Genomic DNA, 20,633 nt, shown 5'->3' with positions numbered 1-20,633 from the left:
CGTTAACGATTATGCAAACTATAATCGTCCGGTGGAATAGGGCCCTTAAAGAAAGCAGGAGAGCAGATCTAGGGTCACATGTTGTAGCCTGCGGCTGTCTACACACTGGCCTAATATGCAATAAATTTTAGGTCACCTTTACACCTACACTCAAAAGGCCTGTGGTTGGGCCAGGAATTACAACTGCAATACGGACAAGAAAATGTGTCTGCATTATGCTTGAGCGAACCAAATGTTTCCATGTATTTAACAATTTTGGGTAATTTATATCTACAATTAAAAGATATGTTTCTCATTCCTTCCTAATGTGACAATCTAATGGGGCATTTACACAGAAAGATTTATCTGACAGTTCTTTAAAGCCAAAACCAGGAATGGATTTGAAAGAAAGAGAAATCTCAATGTCATGGTGCTTGTTCAAGTAAAAAGTCATCTTTCATGAACTGCAGATTGTGTTAAGTGGGCGGGGCCTCGCAGCATTAGCCCCATTTAGCCCCGCCTACAACGCCACCATTGGTCCCGCCCCCTCACCAGCCATTGGAACAGGCTGGCCTAAAGGTCTAGGCCCCACCCCCTCTAGGTCGGCCCACCAATGGGGCGGGACAAAGTGGCGCGAATGGTCCAAGACCACGCCCACTTAACACAATCTGCAGTTCATAAAAGATCACTTTTTACTTGAACAAGCACCATGACGTATGATATAAAATAAGGTGTGAAAAACGCTAAATTTACCCTTTACACTTGTGTAGAGATGTCAGAATGTCAGAAGGGGGTGACAGTGTCACTTTAAGCCGTCGGCCTTTCAGTACCGCTCCACCCTGGGTGCTGGGAAAAAGCTGGACCCAATCCTGGGAAACTGGGAGAAGTTTGCCTGGATTGGATCCAGCTTTTCCCAGCATTTTGGGAGGGGTGGCAGGGAGCGGAGCACCACTGAAAGGCCAACGGCTTAACGAGTGAAGCACTTTATTTTGTTTAGACGAGCGATTTGCTTACCTCTAATACAGACCTATGTGTCTCCATGGTAACAGAATCCAAACACTGTATAGTGTAAACCTGTAGTCACTTATTCTGTCCTTTGTAATGGATAGAAACATTAGTAAATCCCAAACCACTGATCCCATATGTTACTTATCGTGGGTCCCAGGCTCTGTAACTTTTCTTGTGTTGTACCCAGTTGTGTGCCGCCCTGTAATGGTGGACTTTATCAGATAGTGCAGCGTTCATACAATCTTTCTTTCCCTCTCCCCCAGGGTAGTCTATATATCCTGAATGTCACTTACAAACTACAGAATGAGACAGTTGTCTTCATTTAACAGGTGCCGCGGTTTGTCCTTTTGGCTTTGAGGGAGCTTTTTGTTAATAACATTTTTCGGCAGACGAGCCCTTGTTTTGGGATTGTGTAGCTCGGTCGGGATGAGGGGAGTAGCACTTTTTAGAACAGTTGCTTGTTCTTTCTATGTGGAATAGTAACAGTTGTTCTGCAAAGTGAGAAATGTCCAGACAACTGTGGATTGTGTAGTTATGAGTTTACTGGCTCAGGGAGGACATTTAGAGGGTATAGGACACATCTCCATTTTTGACTGAGTTATGCCATTCGGATGGCAGTGAGAAATTATAGCTCTTAAGTCTTAAAACAAAACTAGCAACTAAATTTGGAGGAGCGTTAACATGTCACTAACACACGATACTCCGGCAGGACTTTCTGCAGCACTTTTCTGGACAATAAGGTACATTTGCTCCTAGCACATATGTCATTGTGAATATAAATATAAGGCCTGCTTCATGGTGACATGGGGGCTATAGTCATGTTTCTAATATTTTTTTTTATCTTGCATCATTGAAGGATAAATGTTTTTTAAAAAGTGCCCAATCAGCTGTTTGGAGACCATCAGCAAGATGATTTCCTGCTGGATGCACATTAATATTAGGTACTATACACCAGTCCCTGGTTGCTCTGCATGCACTGGAGAACCGACAGACTCTTGTGGTGACATGGAAAAATCGCCCTGCACTTGAATTCCATTAACATGCATGGATCAGAGTGAACCACCATAGCACTGTGGATAATGAATACATTGGGTCATAGTCACCAAACAAGCAGCTGCAGAATTTTTACAGATGATCTGTCAGCTCTTCAGACATGTTTTCTTTAGGAAATCTCTTCTTAAAGCTATGTATTGTGGCTCGAAATATTAATAGACAACTGGGTGTCGACTAATTTTTCCTTGCCAGAGGGGTGTGTTACTACAGTCAGAGTTGATTGGACAGTGTCAGAGTGCAGGGACAGGCCCCCAACCAGTAACAGGAACAGCACAACACAAGGAAGACAATCTAGAACTGTCAGTATGAGGAATGCAAGGATTTACTAAAATCCCAGACACAACCCATAGACAGGTGCAGCGCTGTATCTGGAAGAAAGCAGCAATTCTAATTCTGGACAAACCCTTTTGGTGGACAGATTACTAAGTTCTGACATACAACCTAGTTTCAGTTTTCTTTATTTGTAATAAAAGTAAATTGACTAATAAAAATCTGATAGTAAATTTTGTCATTTCAAATTTTTTTCTTTTCCTGTTAGCTTTTTGATAACTTTATAGCATTTCATTGGGCAAATAGGTTGTACAACCCTAGAAATGGATAAACAGTTGAGGGGTATCCTCATCAGTGTTTAATAACGTCACGTCTATTACTAGTTACTGCAATAAACAATAGGCACAGACTGACTCGTGATACAGGTCCTCCTCGATACGCTACCTTATGGCCTTCTACTCTGTAATACTCTGGTGGTGGTACCTAACTCATCATTGCAATCTCTGGTTTCCCTTCTACTGGAGTGCTATATATGTATAAGAGTTGTACAGCTCATGCAGCAACTTTAACACTCGCGTTGTATTCTTCTTTACATGTGTCTGGTGTAGTAGTAGTATTGGTGGCATACAGTTTTGTTTCGCTTTTATAGGCCGGTCCTCCTGTGTCGCTGACACTTGCTGTGCTGTAGTACACGAACAAACCAGCAACTCGCTTTTTGGTTAGATAGAATTTAACGCTGATTGTTTTGAACAGCTTCATCCAAGCGATGACAGAAAAAATAACAGGCTCCTATGTGTCAAGCCACATTACCGGCCTGTGCTCTGTAGGGCGCGTTTGCGGGGGTTTGGACCTCCTTTACCGTGCATCTTCTCAGCTGTCAGCTTGGGAGTTTAAAAGGCGGCTTTATTAATCAAGTTAAAATATGCAACATTTTTATTGATCGGTTGTATTGGCTGCACTGTGAATTACAGTCTGTAATAAATACATAGAACATAGGTGAGGAGGGGGTGCACTATTCTTAGGTTGATTGTGTTTTTTAATGGTTATTAAAAGATTAATCATATACATTCAAAGGCTCCCGGTTTAAGCCCAATCCATGATACCTACAGGTGGTAATCGCCCATGAGATGCCATCTGGACTTCTCATGGGACTAGTCCATTCCTATAATATCCATGATACATAATCCCAACAATGGGTTTTTGTCAGCCACTCATCTGCTTGAATTTTAGTATGAAAATCAGGCTTATATGTAACCTATCATTTATCAGAATTCCTTTGGCTCATACAGATACATCCAGGTTGTGATCTCACAGCAATAAAGCATTGAGCCCTCTGCCCTGACCTCCCAACAAGAGTGATCACCTCCAGGGTATTTAATCTGCCTATAGTGAACTCATTCATGTCTCTGAAAGTGTGATCCCCTAGCATGATGTGGACCCAGCCCTCCCTTGTTCAGTGATCTCAAGGCTCTAATTTGATTAAGACATTCATCTACCCCCAAGTGACTTGAGCCTTTTCCAACTGTGCCAACTCGCTCAGGCTTCTCATGAGTATGATCCTCTAACTGTATAATCCCCCACATACATCAGGTTCATTGTGTGATATCACGGAATAGAGAACCATCAGGCCTGTAAATGGCTTACTCAAGCCTCCTGGGAGAGTAGGCTGCCTAGCTGATTCATGTCTCCTAGGATTGTGATCCCAGTTCACCAGCCTCCTGCAGGTATTGTTGGCTCCCCAACTGGCTTCCCAGTGTATGATACCCCTGCATTCAACTCACTCATGCATGTAATCCTCCAACCTCTGTTTTCCACAAGTCCCCTGAGGCTATGATCTCCTAGCCCTTGGCTTATGCCGGCCTCCCAAGAGTATGAGCCCCCCAGTGATTGACTAGCTTAGGCCTCCCAAAGTGAGGGAGCATGTAGAAGAGAATTGCATGGACGAGATCTGTATGGAAATGAAGAATTTAGGCTAATGGAGCTCAACCATTTCTAATTTTGTGATGGCAGGAGGATTTTGATTGAAAGTAATTAAGCAAGCTAGCTGTAAAATTAATTAAAGCAAAGGGGGGGGGGATTTTATTGGATTGGATAGCGATATAGCGGCTGTCAGATGGGGGACGGATGGGGGTGACCTGAATTCTCTGCCCTCCCTCCTCCCACCCGGGACGTTTATGTCACTTTAATCTCCTTACAGCGGCTGGTGTGCATTTGTTTGAAATAATCAAGGAAATATGGTCAGAAATTGTCAGCTTTCAGATCTAATTTACCTGACAGCCTCGCGCTGGAGAGGGGACTTTGTGTCTGTGTGTGCTTTTCTGTGTGAATGTCTGTGTCTGGGTAAAGCATACCCTGTATCTGAGTGTTACCTGCATCAGTATGTGGGGTCTCGGTTAGTTTAGATTTTTATTTTTGCGTGTGATGCTTATTACTGTGTGATTGTGACTGGTTAGACACAACTTTGCTGAATCGTTCAATTTTTTGCCAGAATTTTCCACCTGCCTCTTCCATCCTCTGTAACCCGCTTTAGGGTTTAGAATGTATAGGATTAGGAAGGTGACTGTAATTCCTATCCCCAGATGGTTCACAACAGACTTAGCGAATGCAAGTACATAGCATGCAAGTATAACTGGTGCTGATAATGTCTGTTCATAATGACTGTAACAGATCCTTCTAGTATAGGATAAGATCCCCTTAGAATAATTATAGAACAGATTTTTTAACATAAAAATAAAGACTGAAAATGCTATATATTTTATAGTGAAAAAAAAAAATAATAATAATTATATAATGTTATTGGAGTGGTTATATCTAGCTCTAGGCATCTAGTGTTCCCTATCAAAGTATGTCAAATATACAGAATGTCCTCACTGGTAATACAGGTGAATATGTAGCTGATGTGTGACTAGTATGGAAGTAAGAATCTGTCCCTCTACTCAGTGAATCTCTAGAATTTTTAGAATAACTTGTATGTGTCTCACCAGTCTGTGACAGCCACTTCTCCATTCATGTTAATATGTCCATGCCATGCGATAAAATTTCAGCACTTTGCTGAGCTGCTTGCCACACACATTTGCCTCCCAAATGCAGACGGTTGGGTCACACAGTGTGTCATGACCCCTGTATTCCAGGTTCCCCACACATCAGCCTCACCCTCTGCCTCTCATCCATCCTCTCATTCTACGATTTATTTCCCTGGCTCTGCTACAGACTTTCCCTGCCAGCACAGGGCACTGGAAAGTGCTGGCGCTGCCAAAAACCCAGTGTGTGCTACAGCTCCCCAAACATCCCTTTATTTTTATTGTTCTGTTAATTACTGTTTAAACTTTAATAAGTCACTTCGTCAGGAGGGGACCTCTAGTGAAGAGATCTGTGCAAACAGAGCACTCGGAGGGACCCGCTTAAATCGCAGCCTTTTCTCCAACGTGGGAATGTTTGTTTAAGATGGAAACCTGTTATTTTAGGGACAGTTACAGAAAACAAGAATTGCGACAGTTAAATTATCAAGGCTGTGAAGCAGACAGCTGCAGAGAGCACAGTGGATGTGAAGCTGCCGAGACACACGGGAACATACACAGGAATAGAGAGATCTCCCACCAGCATTTCCCAGGCACATACAACCACTTGGATTTGTAAGGTGTAAACTTTATAGCCCCTCATCTTAAAGGTCACAGGTGTTTAATGAGAGCAGACCTAATATATATATATATATATACACACACACACACACACACACCCCCTGAAACAGCATGCCTGGAAGAAACGTCCAGCTTACAGAACCTGTAGAACTTTGCAGCTCAGATAGACAATATGCATAGAATGATGACAAATGTGCCATTAAGTGCATTGACAAACTCATCTCAGCTACCTACCATGAACACTTAAAAATGCACACATCTGTCCCCCATGGCCAAGGAAAGCATCTATAAAAAAAAATGCAAGGAAATTTCCATATTCGTGCAAATTGCTTTAAAAGCATTTTATCTTGTCATAAAAAGCAAGAGTGCTGTGCGAGTGATCCTGGTCTGAGATGATTGGACAGCAGTGCACGGGCTGCTAATGGCCATTTTGCTCCAGGGTGGCTTATTAAAAAATTTATACACAAATGCTTAAAATTGCATAAATTATTAAAAAAAAAAAAAAGGAACCAAGTAAGCACTTTAATGACTTGTACCCCCCTTCTGTTACCATCCACATAAAGTGACAATGAAGGAAATAAACTGCAGAGTTTTGTTGTGTCGTGATGATCTCTGCTCACAGCTGCCTTGTGTTACAGTATTACACGCCATGGTGAGAGAGTGACAGATCTATAGATATTATAAAGTTCATTCACTTTCACTTTTTGTTGTTGTGTATTTTTGTATGATACTGATACTCTGCTCATCCCTATTGCTTTGGCTGTCTTAAGAATTGACCATGTAACTTATTCACACAAGATTTCTGCAGAAAGACTGAAAATGAAGTTGTTTGTTTTGCAAGAAACACCCAGATAGGTTTGGTCCATTATCTAGCAAGAGGAAATCTCAGTCTTTCCTTTTTTACCTGTTCCCTGTTTATAGTCTGTTTCTGGCTTTGGCTTAAAAAATCTGCCAAATAAATCTCTGTCTAAACACACCATAAACTGGGCAACAACTCTACTGGACCAGGGCTTTGTTACCCACCAGTTCACACCAAAGTTTTTACTGGGAAGTGTCAAGCTGGCAGGAGGTAAAGCTTCTCCTTCTGTACATTGCAAGTTGTTTCTTGCGTTTACACAGAAAGATTATCTGACAGATTATCTGCCAAAGATTTGAAGCCAAAACCAGGAACAGACAGACTATAAACAGAGATCAGGTCATAAAGGAAAGCCTGAGATTTCTCCTCTTTTCAAATCCACTCCTAGCTTTGGCTTCAAATCTTTGGCAGATAATCTGTCAGATAATCTTTCTGTGTAAACGCACCATTAGTTTGGACATTGCTGAATTCCAATTCAACTCTGACATGGATTTCGGTGTGGATTCCTTGCTGAAATCCACATCAACCCCTATTTTAAGTGGATGGGGTTTCCGTAACTGCATTTTCCCACACATCAGAAATTTACAGTGCAGATATCCAAGCAGGAGAGTTAACTAAAAAGTTACTGTGTGACAGCAGAGGGGAGAAGGATAGAGTGTTTTAATTATTATATTATTATTATTATTATTATGTAACTGTTTTGTAGCAGGTTGAGCCCCCTATTATAATAAATAATAATAATAATATTTCTTTATCTCTTTTTTTTTCCCCCTTAAAAAAACCCACATGGTTCAGAGAGACGTGACATAGATAACACTTGTTTGTACTTCCTAAATCTATGTCCTCCTGCCCAGAGAACAAATGCTGTGGCTGCTGATAAATCAGACTAGGTGCACACATTTGCATGTCCAGTTGTTAATTGGGAAGAAAAAAAATTCTACTTGATGTATGTGAGTTTGTGTAGCCAGTGTTGTGTGTCTGTGTGATAAGCTGAGGGCTGTGTGCAGCACTTGTGTAGCTGTTGTGTTTGTGAGATGCCCTAGCAGGCAGGCAGGCAGGCAGCGCTGAGCTGGCTGTACATTGATTTGTGTGCATGGTGCAGCTGCCGACCTCTATTGAGGAACAAACATAATCAGCACTGACGCAAATTAGATGGTTATTCGTTTTGAAAATTGACAGAAAAACAATAAAAAAGATGAAATGCTCCCAAATCAATAGATATAATGAAATTCAAATAATCCGAGAGATGAGGTCTCCATGGCAACTGATAATGTGGAAAAGAAAACAATTTAATAAAGGACAGACACACTTTGCAAACAGATTGGCGAAGGGGGGGGGGGGGGGGGGTTGGTTACTGTGTCTTCGTGAAGGATCACTGTCCGTCCCAAGGACGGCTGCAATAATTAAGAGGGCCTTTCGGTCCAGAAAGTGCAGATTCAGGTTTTAATACACAAAATTATTTCAGGAGCAGTGAATCGGAAAGTCGTTTGTTTTGACCTTCCAGTGAGGCCTGCAGCAGGGCATGGCGGAGACGCCAGGGCTGGAAGGGCTGAGTTATGGCATATTTGTGTTTTTATAGAGCTGAGGGGAGGGGGAGAGGTTAAACAGTATTTACAGCTCACTTGTTTTCAGAAGGAGAGAGAAATCGAGTTTATGGAGGAAAAAAATGCACACGTTGGATTGATTATTCTCTTTCTATTCCATTGTGAGGAAATCTAGGGGGCATTCTGGTTTTATATGGTGGGGAGACCATGTTAAGCGGAAGGGGGCAATGGATGTCATCTAGAGAGGTGGCATTAATATAATTGGGACATGTTCTTACATAGGTGTTACCGATCAGGAAATAAATGGGGCTAATATATAAAAATAAAAAAATACATGTAGTTCCCAGCACAAACCAATAAGGAAATTGCACTCTGCTTATAATGTACACCAGAGGGATGGCAGGAAGATGGAGGGCTTTCTATTTCTTTCCAGACATGTGGATCCTTGTGTCTTATTAGCTGGTGAGCCGCTCAGTCTCCTTTATTGGGAACCATAGGAAAAAATCTCTCCCCCCCCCCCCCCCCCCCCCCCAATTGGCTGGCAGCTTGGCTTTCTAACCTGTTAACAAGTTGGTAACTTTTGTGTTGCATAAAAATATACTGGTAGTTATTCCAGCTTTAGGGTGCGTTCACACGTACAGGATCTGCAGCAGATTTGATGGCGCAGGTTCAAAGCAAATCCAATCTGGGCTATCAAATCTGCTGCAGATCTTGTACGTGTGAACGCACCCTTAGAAAGGTAAGGTCAGATACCAGTCTGCTAGAAGCAAATCCTATGTTGCTATTGATGCCCAGCTTTATGGTGCAATTTTCCATTCAGTATTTGGCTTATGGCGATCTGGATATGGAGAATGAATTATCACTGATCCCAAACATCCATATTGTTCTATATACATTATACATGTAGATTACAATTGGTTTAACCAACCAATTACAGGTATTTGGATAGCTGTTGGTCGCACAGCTTAGGGCCCATTTACACAGACCAGTTTAGGTTTTTTTGGTTTTTTTTTTAAAACCTGTATATCTATGAGAACCCCTACATGCATGTGTTGTATGGATCCATAATACAGCACCCATAGAAATGCCCCATCTGGTAATGGGGCATACAAAATCATATAAAATAGGTAGAGATTAACCATGTACCCAACGATCCATACCATTGAACCATAGGACATCCATACAGGCTTTGAGGACACTGAACTTCCATCAGGTTCAAGAGCTTACTGCAATGTAATAGCCCCACGTATTAATGATTATTGTGCTTCAAAAGAGTTTGGTAATAAGCCATAAGAGACTTTGCATAACTCATAATGTATCAGCTCTAAATGAAACCCGGCCTAGGCCACAAGGGGTTTTCCAAAATTTGTTCCAATTAAAAAAAAATAAATAAAAATTATATATATAAATTTTAATAATCACTATAATTGTAAATTGTCCGGCTAATGCATGTGTCCAATATGGCACTTTGTACTATAACATGCACCACAGCCTCCACGGCTCATGCATTGTGCAAGCTTCACCCAGGAAAGAGGATACGTCTTTTGGAAGAAATATATGCTCATTTTTCTTAAGCAGCATTCACACTGAATGAAATGTTTAGAAGTCTCGCCAAGGGGTAACTTTATTTCCTACCAGGGAGTTCAGAGACACACAGACAGAGCTATAAAGCAGAGTACAGGGAGCTGACAGCCGGCCCTGCATTAGAAAACCTATAATTCAGCAGGGATGCCAGGTCCGACCCCCCTTTCTTTCCACGCCATGATTTACAGATAGAACAAGGGAGGGGGCTCATTTCTCTGGACCAGGATAGAAAGGCTAGGACAATCAGCAGATCATAAGAGGGCAGGAAGAGTAGGGGAAGAAAAGTACACCGTAACCTTCTGGAAGTGGAACGAGGAAAGCTAAAACTGCATTTAAAAGGAAGAGTCGCTTCTGGTATAAAATAGCCTCTGTATTGTGCATAACATGACTGATAGCAGAATCTTCTAGGAACCAGAGAAGATCCTGGTGTCCAGTCTAACTATAAATGGAGAATTGGAGTAGTGGTTGTAATGTGCCATCCACCATGAAGGAAGGCCAGATAGGTAATGGCCATCAAGTGCATATAGTATATAACACGGCCGATCCACAACAGGCCTAGAGCTTCCTAGGCCATATGGATAATGATTACATCTATGGTTCATAAGGAAGAGATAACATCCATGCCATAGGTTACCATGAAGAATCCATCCTAGTCTACGGTTTCTGCCCATATTTCCTATTAACCACCTGGTGCCAGCTATAGTGTTTGGTATAGCAGTGTTCTTTTAGTTTACACGTCCATATTTCAGGCGAAGGCTTGAAGGATGTGTTTTACATCTATACATTACATTATCACAGGCCTGGATCCTCCAGGATGCATTGTGGGAGTTCTTGCAGCGCTGAGGATGTTTCAGGACTGCCGCCAAAGATTTAATATTTGTTTGAAATGAGAAACGATTCTCAAATGAATTTGGAGAGCTGTGGAATTAATGTCACCTCCCTTTCAATTTCTGATGCCTGCTGATTTGAATATTTATAAATATCAGTAAATTATTTATTGGGGCAATCTGCCGTACCATTTAACAATTGCTGTTAACGCTTTGCTTACTGCGGCTGCATGTGTAACGGACAGCGTCTCTAGTCTGGTCTATGCACAAATCTTATGGTAACTCACACTTTCTGGTATTCAGTCTAAGTATTTGTCTAAGTATTTGGCTAACTTTGATTATATATATATTATATATATCAGGGGATTACATTCATAGTAGACTTGTGTATAGATCATCGCAGTGTTTGCTCTCCTTTATTACATGACAGTTTGTTGTTGGCATGTGCTTTCTATACAGTTAAAGACGTTGTGTATCAGGTACGTCATCAGCAATGCCTACCACCACTGTAGTGTCAGTACATTTGTGTGACTTATGCTGGGTGTTGTAGTACTCAGAAACAATATAGAATGGCATCTGTGGGGGTCACCCTTGCACAATGCGATGAAGGTGACAAGTTCTAGTTTGTGCCAGTGATGCTGCTCATGGGTGAGTTGTCTGTACTGCAGAGACAATCAGTTCATCAGATGCAAGCAATTAAGTTTATCTAATGAAAATACACAGGATTAATATTTCATCTGGCTATTTGGAAGACGTGGTACTAACAAGCTGTGTGAATGACAGCTGGAAACAGATGCCCCTCCATTTAAAGAATAAGCCACACACTGAGCCCTTCCAGATATATTTCAGGTAGCACAATACAAGGATGAGACGTAACAAGGGCTTACAGATTACCGAGGAACGGGAAAGATTTCTATGCTTAATTCTGCTGTTATGGTCTTATGATCGTCTGGGGTCGTCTCATTGTTCAAATATGTCACTTTCTGCCCTTGAGCCAGTGTGTAAACGTGTGGACAGTACTTTTTGTATTGTGGATGTCTTCAGCTTGAATGGTGGATGAGGTATTCTCATAGCTACACACATGGGGCAGGGCATGAACTAAGTGTACTACTTAGATTTGGTCCGATTCCATTATTTCACCTTGGTTGCATGGGTCATTTTACTACGTGTCAGCAGTCTACGAATACGAGAGTATGCTTCTACTAGGAAAATAATCCAACACAAGCACAAAAAAACTATAAAATGGAAATTTCATTGCAGCACATTCACTAAAACTCCTACTCTTCAGCAAGCGTGAAACTGACAAGGACATGAGCAGGGGACAGCGCACGGCCAAGGTCATCTCCTGAACTAAAAGCAATAATGTGTTTTATTGATAATCTGGATAGTAGAATGTGCTATATACTGTACACACAAAAAGCCGATGGTTTCCATTCATACCTCCTGGATATTTATGGGTGTATAGCACATCAGCGGTATACTGTGGCTATTACAGATGTCTCCCATTTCATGACCTATCCCTCCTGTCTGGCTTGTGTATGTTCTTTTTTTTAAATATATTTTATTGTTCAACAGCTGAAGGAAAATCTAATGGAAATTGCAAATATACTGAGGCAAATTCACTAAGACCACTGAATCTCATGCCAGTCGCTGGTAAAATGCCCCAATGGCTCTGGCAGACAGGTATCGAAATCCGGTTGATCTCCCAACCACATGACTTGGCACATCAGAATGTAGCCAATGGGGGTGTTAGAATATAGGTAATAGGCTCAGCTCTCCAGAACCACCTTCACTCTTGTGCATAAGATGTGCCTAGTACTGTCAACTTAGTTTAACCTACAATACCAGACACATCCGATGGACAGCGGCAGAGCTGTAATCTCAGACAACCCCCTTTAGCACACATCTCTTTAGATACAGTGACACCTTCAAGAATTCTTCAGAAATAAAAGCAGGTTATATATATTGATCTAAGACATGAGTCAGTTCCTCTACAGCAGGTCTAGATCCTCCATATTTAAGCCTGCTGGCTCAGGCCTAGTCCACACTGTACCTTTTAGTGCTAATTCTATAGAAATTTTTTATCGCTAAAAAAAAAAAATAATCCTAAATTGAAAGAAAGCATTCTGCTGTCCTAGGTGGCTGAGACACATCTATGTAGACTGGGGGCAGCTGTGGAGCTTCTCCTTCCAGATCTTTCCTCAGTGCATCCTCACCAGTTTGGGAGGCAGGCCCATGAGGCTAATACATTGCACTGGCATTGTTTTAAGAGGAAGTTGTGTGTGTAAATAAAGTAGTTGGTGAGTTTGTGCTGGGAAAAAGATGAAAACGTTCAGTTTGACAGGCCGGTTTTATGAATGTCTTCCTTATATTGATGTAAAATAAAAGAATTTTTGTTTGGGCTAAATGAAATAAAGCGGGATGTTTATTTTAACAGAGCAATAACATGCTAGGCTCGCTCAACCAGTGCGGGAGCAGCCAGTTAACCATTGCCAGTCCGCTGTGGTAATGGAGTTCTAAACAGCCATTTCCCACTTTTTAACCAGTCACCTACTGAAACTGGTGTTATAGTATGACTACAATTAGGATCACATGCATCTACCTATAAACAGGCCACCACACACGTCTTCCTATCCCTATAGGATCCTGACTGGACACACACACACCTCCACCTTAGATGCAGCTCAGAATCCAGGAGTTATCAGGGTCCCCTCAGCAGTCTGCTGGCTGTTCCTCATTGTAGGCGTCTGACCTCTCAGACACCAACGTATACCGTCAGTGCAGCTTTACCTGCCGAAAGTCAAGAAGCCTAAAACTACTAAATGGGTATATAAAAATAAGACTGCTTAAATTTTAGCAAATCTCAGGCCTGAAAAGGAAGTTCTCTTTTAAAACGTTTTGGAGTGTTCTGCATTATTACTCATGTTTCCCTGAAATCCACCAGAAAAGACAGAAAAGTCCTAGTTCCGCAGAGGTTTCCTAGTGGTACCTGGCTTAGATTGGGGCCTTGCATATTAGCAGTAGCTGGGATTTTTATTTATTTATTTATTTTTTAAAGAAAAATGTTAGGCCACTGTAGTAACTGCATAGGTTGAAAATCAGTGACGGATTCTCTGTAAATATATCCACTGGCTGATTTGGCTGCTTCCACCCCCTGGAGGCGCAACAGCTGCCCAAACTACTTCAGGAGATTTCTACCAAAAACACAGCAGCACTGGATGACTATGAATAATTATAGTTGTTTTTACTGACGTTTCCCTTCAAGCAATATTTTGGTCTTACTAGTAAAGGTTGATGCCACTTTATGTATTGTTGCTGGTTCTAATGCACCACCATAAGTCTGTAAGATAGTTTACTATTGCTTTTTTTTGTCTCTGTTCCCCTCTCATAGCTGAAAGAAGTGTTTGCACTGACGGAACCTCAGGAAAGCCGAAGATGGCTGCCAAACGGAAAGGCGGCCTGAAACTAAATGCTATCTGTGCCAAACTGAGCCGGCAAGTTGTATCAGAACAGGGATCAGATACAGGAGATGCGGAAACTGGGCCTCTAGAAAACAATGAAAAAAATGGGGAACAAAAACGAACAGTAGATCCCGCTGAAGGCCTCGGTACTGATCAAAGAAGTGCTGAGGAAGACAAGCGACGTAGGGAGGTAATAGAGAAGTGGGTCAATGGGGAATACACAGATGAACCCACTGAAAGGACGAACAAAGACTGCAAAAGAATAGGACTGCCCGAGCTTCCCCCTGAGGGGGTCTATATGGTACAGCCTAAGGGGTGCAGCGATGATGAAGACAACACTGAAGAGTCCAGAGCCTCCCAAGGGAGTAGATACTTGGGAGAAAAAGAAACCGAGAGGACAGTCTCCAAGGATGCAGAAGTACCTGCAAAACTAACCTCAGGAGCACCCTCAGGTAAGCGATTCCATAATGGCACACATAATACCTATATATTATAAGTGAGGCAAATAAAATCATGATATCCCCACAATCCCAGTAGCTTAGTATAGTTCTCTCACTGACATCTTTAAAACGTAGCATTCCTTTATTGTTGTGTACTACAAGATGATGGCAATGTCCATTAATAATGGGGGAGTCCGGAATAGATAAGAGGATTGCTGGGACATACAACTAGAATCACTATATAGTGAGTGATGGATCTATCTATCTAGCAATTACTAGTTTTTTGCACAAGTAAGTTACTCAGTTACAGTTACAAAAACATAAAATATGAAGTGTTTATACTAAACTCAATGCATTCATGATAAATAACTCTTATTAACGTTGCTCTAGATGGTGCATCTGTTACCTTGTCCTTCAGCTATTATAGAGGGTCTCTAATAGCAGCCCTCCTCTGGTTTTACTGACCATGAAGCACTTGTTCTCCTATATGACAGCCACACAGACAGGAGCAGGCTTGTAATCCCTGTCTATATATCTTTGTGTGAGTGTTTAGGCGGTCAGACTGTTGGCTTGGCTGTCTGCTGGTTGGCTGCGAGTGGCAGTGCTCGGCTCATAATTATGCATGAAGATATAAACAGAGCTGTTTAATTATCCTTCACCACATCAGTGACAAAGTAATTAACAAACATTGTGAGATCAATGGGAAGATGTGTGACCTTCAACAGACGCCCATAGGAAAGCATTTCCCTCCATGGGACAAGGTGACTTCGCTCATTGTGTGCACAGATAGTGGCATAAACACACAAATGACTGCAGGAGTACAGTACATACGGCCACTTCTACAGAGATCTTGGATCAGGAAAGATTCCTAGGTCTTTAGTGTTTTCTTTCCAAATATAGACAGCATGGACTATTTTTATCTCTGAGTCCTGTGTCCCCTGACATCTAACCAAGGGACACCGGGGGAGCTCTCCTGCACTGTATGCAAACACACATCTACATCTCCATTAATTGCTTTTAAACCACAGATATTTAACAAAATGCCGGGCCAATAAAATAAATACACAGATCTGTTTCCTTTCCTGTCAGTGAATGGAAGTAATCAGTTTTGTTAATGATCTCGCTCATCAGCTTGCAACTGCATCAGTAATAGTCGTGAATGTGCATAGTGACTGGCAGATCTATGTACTCAAACTCGCCGAAGCAGAGATCCGAGGCCGACACTTGGGATTCCTATAGGAGAATAGATATAGGAAAACGTGGCTTTTCTGTGCAAAATCAATGAGGATAATGAAAATGATCATTTTTACCGTTTTTTTTTTTGTTGGGGGGGGGGGGGGGGGTTGTCCGTTGTAGAGATAAATGTTTACAGTTCTATTCCACAGCATGTGAATGGAGTATATAATAAAGCAGCAACTTATTCCACAGCACTTTACATTTCAGAGGATATAACACATGATATTAGATAGTAAACTAACCAACAGTTCAAACAAGTGGTGAGCCTCTGATGACAAGAGCTTACAATCTATGAGAAAATAGCATACCTGAGGAGCGAGGGCCCTGCTCAGTTAGCACATTCAGTTGTATTGTATACAGAATGTTAGCAGGTTTTATAAAGGATTTATGTGCCTGAATGTGTGAACGTAGTGTTAGTAAGTGTGTGTCCGGCTGCTGTTCTGGCATGGTCGGCTTAGCTGCTTATCCATACACAACTTGAAGTCCCTGACGCTACCCAACACACTTTTAAACGTATTGTTTCCAATACAATATAATAGCTCTATCATCTACAAGGGTTGAAGCAGTCGGCCTTATTCAGGATTTATGAAACAAACACACAAATCATGAAAGCATACCCTTACTGTGGATCAGTGGCGCAGTCCGCTGCTGATCTGTACAGTATACTGGATTAAAGGAGAGATTTATCAAAGCTTGTGCAGAGGAGCAGTTTCCCAACCAACCAGATTGAACCTTTTTTTTTTTTTTTTTTTTTTTTTTTTTTATGGCCTCTAACATTAAGTGTGATTGGTTGCTTTGGGCAGCCTTGTGATTCTTTAGGCAAGCTTTTATAAATCTCCCCTTAGGTTTTTAGATTTGTGTGTGAAAATGTTTGGCCACGTTAGGATTATGGCATGCCCATACTAAGCAAGCACCATCTTCCCGTCAGAAACTTTATTTTCCTCCAAAGAACTTTTATTTGCTGTATGTTCATCCCCCATACAGTTTGTAGGACTTAAATATTATAGAATGATGGATAAATTAGTATGTTCCTTTATACTATTTTATTGTATGACCAGTACCAAGCTGGGCCAAAGCAAGAAACTTAAGATTCCTCACATTTCATGTTGTCATAGGTTTTCCTCATTTTTCTAACCTCATGTATTTTTACGGCCTAGAAAAGTATGAAAACAAACCCCTCCTCACAGTGATGACATTTAGTAGAGAATCAATGCTCAGATGCACATTACCAGGCGTATATATATATTACAAATTTCCATACATTTTGACAGATAAGACTTGGCTCCCCTTCCAGTAAAATGATTCTCTTTCCTATTAGGCCAAGATGGGAGAGCAGAGACATTTATGAAAACTTTGTTTAATGTACTGAAAAGCCATCGCAGAGAACATTCAGGGAATTGATTTTCTTGCCATTGATGAACTCCTTTTTATTTTACCAGTATTAATTACTTTTTTTTTTTTAAAGAAATTAATTTAAAAGTCATAAAACCGAGCGAGTGAGCCAGATGTGTGTGCTAGGCAAGGATAGATCAGGCTGCGTTCTCCGTGAATCTGAACATTGCACTTTTATTCATACAGGAGAAGCTTCCACGTTGCGAGATTATGCCGCCAACACTATGAGTGAGTTTCTGGGGATGTTTGGGTACGCTCAACCCAACGTAAGAGATGAGCTTGCAAAGAAGATTAGCTTTGAGAAGATTAATGCTGCTACCTCAGAGACCACCTCTGCTGAAGACCCCCTCAGCAAAAGAGCCAGGTTCTCCAAATATGAGGAATACATCAGAAAGCTAAAAGCTGGAGAGAACCTATCTTGGCCTGCCCATGTTGCAAAAGCTGAAGAACTCAACTCCAAAACTATACAGAGCAAAGAGAGTGCACCACCTCTGCAGCCAACACCGCAGCCCCTAACTAGCAGAGGCCCAGGACACGAGGCCATCATCCTACAAGAACCCAAAACGACTGTTTTGCCTCTGACGACAGCTGGCAGCTCCCAAATGCAAGGCCTTATGTCTCGATCTTCCAAATATGACTTTTTTATTCAGAAATTAAAAACTGGAGAGTCTCTGCGGCCACAAAATGGAAACACCTACAAAAAACCCTCCAAATATGACCTGGAGAATGTCAAGTATCTTCATCTTTTTAAGCCTGGTGAAGGGAACCAAGACATGGGCGGATCTATTGCTTTTAAAACTGGGAAAGTTGGGCGCCCTTCTAAGTACGATGTGCGTAATATCCAAAAACTCACTCCACTGAAAGCTGCAGCAGTCGTCCCCAGTTTATCCCCTGCTCCCCTCACAAGCACTCCCACCACCCCGGTGCCCGCATCCGAGCAGCCAGTCACATTGCCTTTCAACACTCCAGAATATCTAAAGTCAACTTTCTCAAAGACAGACTCCATCACTACAGGGACAGTCTCCACTGTGAAGTAAGTACCCGCTTTATGGCCGCATTGAGATGAGTAGACATGGCTCATATAGACAATAATAGTTCAGAACACAAGACATATGTAGGAAAGTAGTGGTATAAGAATTCAGGAAAGTAGTGGTATAAGAATTCAGGACCTACAGTCCACATGGAGGTAAAAGGAGAAAGTCTGACAAACTATTGGAAGAATCAGAATGCGAGGGGCACAAAGGAGGCTTTTAATCAAAGAAAAATAAGTACGGTAATGGTTTGTTAGCATTTATTATGAAGCTTGTATGAATGTGTTGCCTATGGATCAATAGAGTAAATAGGAACACTGCAGGCAGGTTAAATGTAAGTGCTGGGGTGCCTGTCACCACAAAGGGGGATCTAAATTATATTTATAGAGGGGTAAAGTAATTTGGGTGTGGTTTACTGATATCCAGATCCGGGAGTGTGGCATGAGACGGAGCTGGATAGGGAGCTAAGTGGACTCTAACCAGCTCTGGCCTGTCTTTCTCACCAGGAATGGACTGCCCCCAGACAAGCCCCCTGAAGATGTTAATATATACCAGAAATACATTTCCAGGTAGGAGTGGTTCGTATGGAGATGAGAATGTTTATGACTGACTGTAGGACCATATGACATAAGCCCATGTGCCAGTTTTCACCAACATCTGATGTTAAGTTCTGGGGTCAGCCAGATAGTATACCCAGAATATTTCCTGTGTGTGTGCTAGCATCTGTGAAATTTACATTACTAGACTGAGCAACTGATACGACTGAGCTCCCTGTGCATGAAGACAATGTTATTATCAGATACTTTTATATCTTTTCACTGGTAGTATGGTTTTCTTTATAGATTTTCGGGCAGCCAACACTGTGGTCATATTCACTGTGCGTATCAGTACCGGGAGCACTACCATTGCCTGGACCCTGAGTGTAACTACCAGGTAGTATCATCCAGCCATTGCCTCTGCCCTTCATAGGGTACATGCGGTGGGAAATAGCCCTTCATATGAGTGACTCTCTTATTTTTGTGTTCTTTGCTCAGAGATTTACCAGTAAGCAAGATGTTATTCGTCATTACAATATGCACAAGAAACGAGACAACTCTCTGCAACATGGATTCATGCGTTTTAGTCCTTTAGATGACTGCAGTGTTTACTATCATGGCTGCCATTTAAATGGCAAAAGCACACACTACCATTGCATGCAGGTAAGGCTAACATACTGCTATGTACAGCAGGTTTACTTTACAGGTCTAACAAATCATATCCTCACAATTTTCAACACATTTGTTTGCTGTTAGTGGTTGAAGAAATACTAATTACATCCTGAAACCTGTATAGAAGCTGAACTACTTCAGATTACTGCACATACAACACGTTACTTTCTGGTACAATGTGGCAAACAGGAAAGTGGAAAGATTCATATTACTGATTTATCTCACATAGGATTGTCTAAGACGGTCATGACTGTATACGCCTTTTAGATGTTGAAAGACGTCTCTGGCTGTAATATTTATCTTTCACTAACGGCAAGCAGGGGTCTTTAAATTGGTGAGCATAATACAAATGCCCAGATTAAACTGTAATTTTTAGATGGTGAAAACTTAGACTAGATAGTGTAGAGCAGGGATGGGGAACCTTGGCTCTCCAGCTGTGGCAAAACTACAATTCCCATTATACCCGGACAGCCAGAGCTAGAACTTTGGATGTCCAGGCATGATGGGAATTGTAGTTTTGCAACAGCTGAGGTTCCCCATCTCTGATGTGGCGTTATCACACTGGGCTGTTTTATGTATCTGTATATATGTTTAGATCAGCTATCGGTTATCTTGAGCTATAGCAGAATTCTGAAGCTGTTTTGGCATCCATTGTCTCATATTAAGCTACATACCCTTTGTATGGCAGAAAAGTCATGTAAGAAATTAGTAAATTTATGCCACTATATAGTGTCATGTAAGTCCTTTTTTGGCCTAAATCACAGCAGAATTGTGCAGCCTTTCCATTAGTAAATCTGTCCTAATGTATTTAGGAAAGCTACAGAACATCACACAATGAATCTTGCATTAAACATGGAAACTCCCTTTAATGACAGGGATATTAGCCAATTTTATTTTCGCATTTAAAGTTTTCCATTTTTCAGCAACCCCTTCTTGTTGCAGTCATTATTAGCTTGTGACAATTTGTTGCCACTGTCGAGGCTGTTTGTGACTCGTAACAGTGAGAATATTCACCTAAAATTACATATGAAACAACTTAAATTGCTAAAAGACCCAGGTCTTACTGTTGATGTGGATATGTTTGATATATATAGAGACAGCACCCA

At 41.5% G+C, this 20,633-nt stretch overlaps 1 protein-coding gene across 11 annotated transcripts in view; it reads left to right on the top strand.

The window, feature by feature from the left end:
• Positions 1 to 20,633, top strand: part of CASZ1 (castor zinc finger 1) — a 423,312-nt gene that overhangs the window by 388,596 nt on the left and 14,083 nt on the right. For 9 of the 11 annotated variants that reach the window (XM_069948108.1, XM_069948109.1, XM_069948107.1 and 6 more), the window contains 5 exons: positions 14,151 to 14,672; positions 17,475 to 18,321; positions 18,826 to 18,888; positions 19,162 to 19,252; positions 19,354 to 19,518. In XM_069948108.1, the coding sequence (XP_069804209.1) occupies positions 14,195 to 14,672; positions 17,475 to 18,321; positions 18,826 to 18,888; positions 19,162 to 19,252; positions 19,354 to 19,518 (1,644 nt within the window). In that variant the 5' untranslated portion in view covers positions 14,151 to 14,194. Of the gene's footprint in view, positions 1 to 11,238; positions 11,408 to 14,150; positions 14,673 to 17,474; positions 18,322 to 18,825; positions 18,889 to 19,161; positions 19,253 to 19,353; positions 19,519 to 20,633 lie in introns of those variants that run through there. The other 2 variants (XM_069948101.1, XM_069948102.1) reach the window with 2 other exon arrangements.

Source organism: Dendropsophus ebraccatus, chromosome 12, assembly GCF_027789765.1.
Source record: "Dendropsophus ebraccatus isolate aDenEbr1 chromosome 12, aDenEbr1.pat, whole genome shotgun sequence".
In the NCBI taxonomy this organism is placed as follows: Eukaryota; Metazoa; Chordata; class Amphibia; order Anura; family Hylidae; genus Dendropsophus; species Dendropsophus ebraccatus.
The sequence above is the reverse complement of the archived record's forward strand: the minus strand, read 5'-3'. Positions and strand labels throughout refer to the sequence as shown.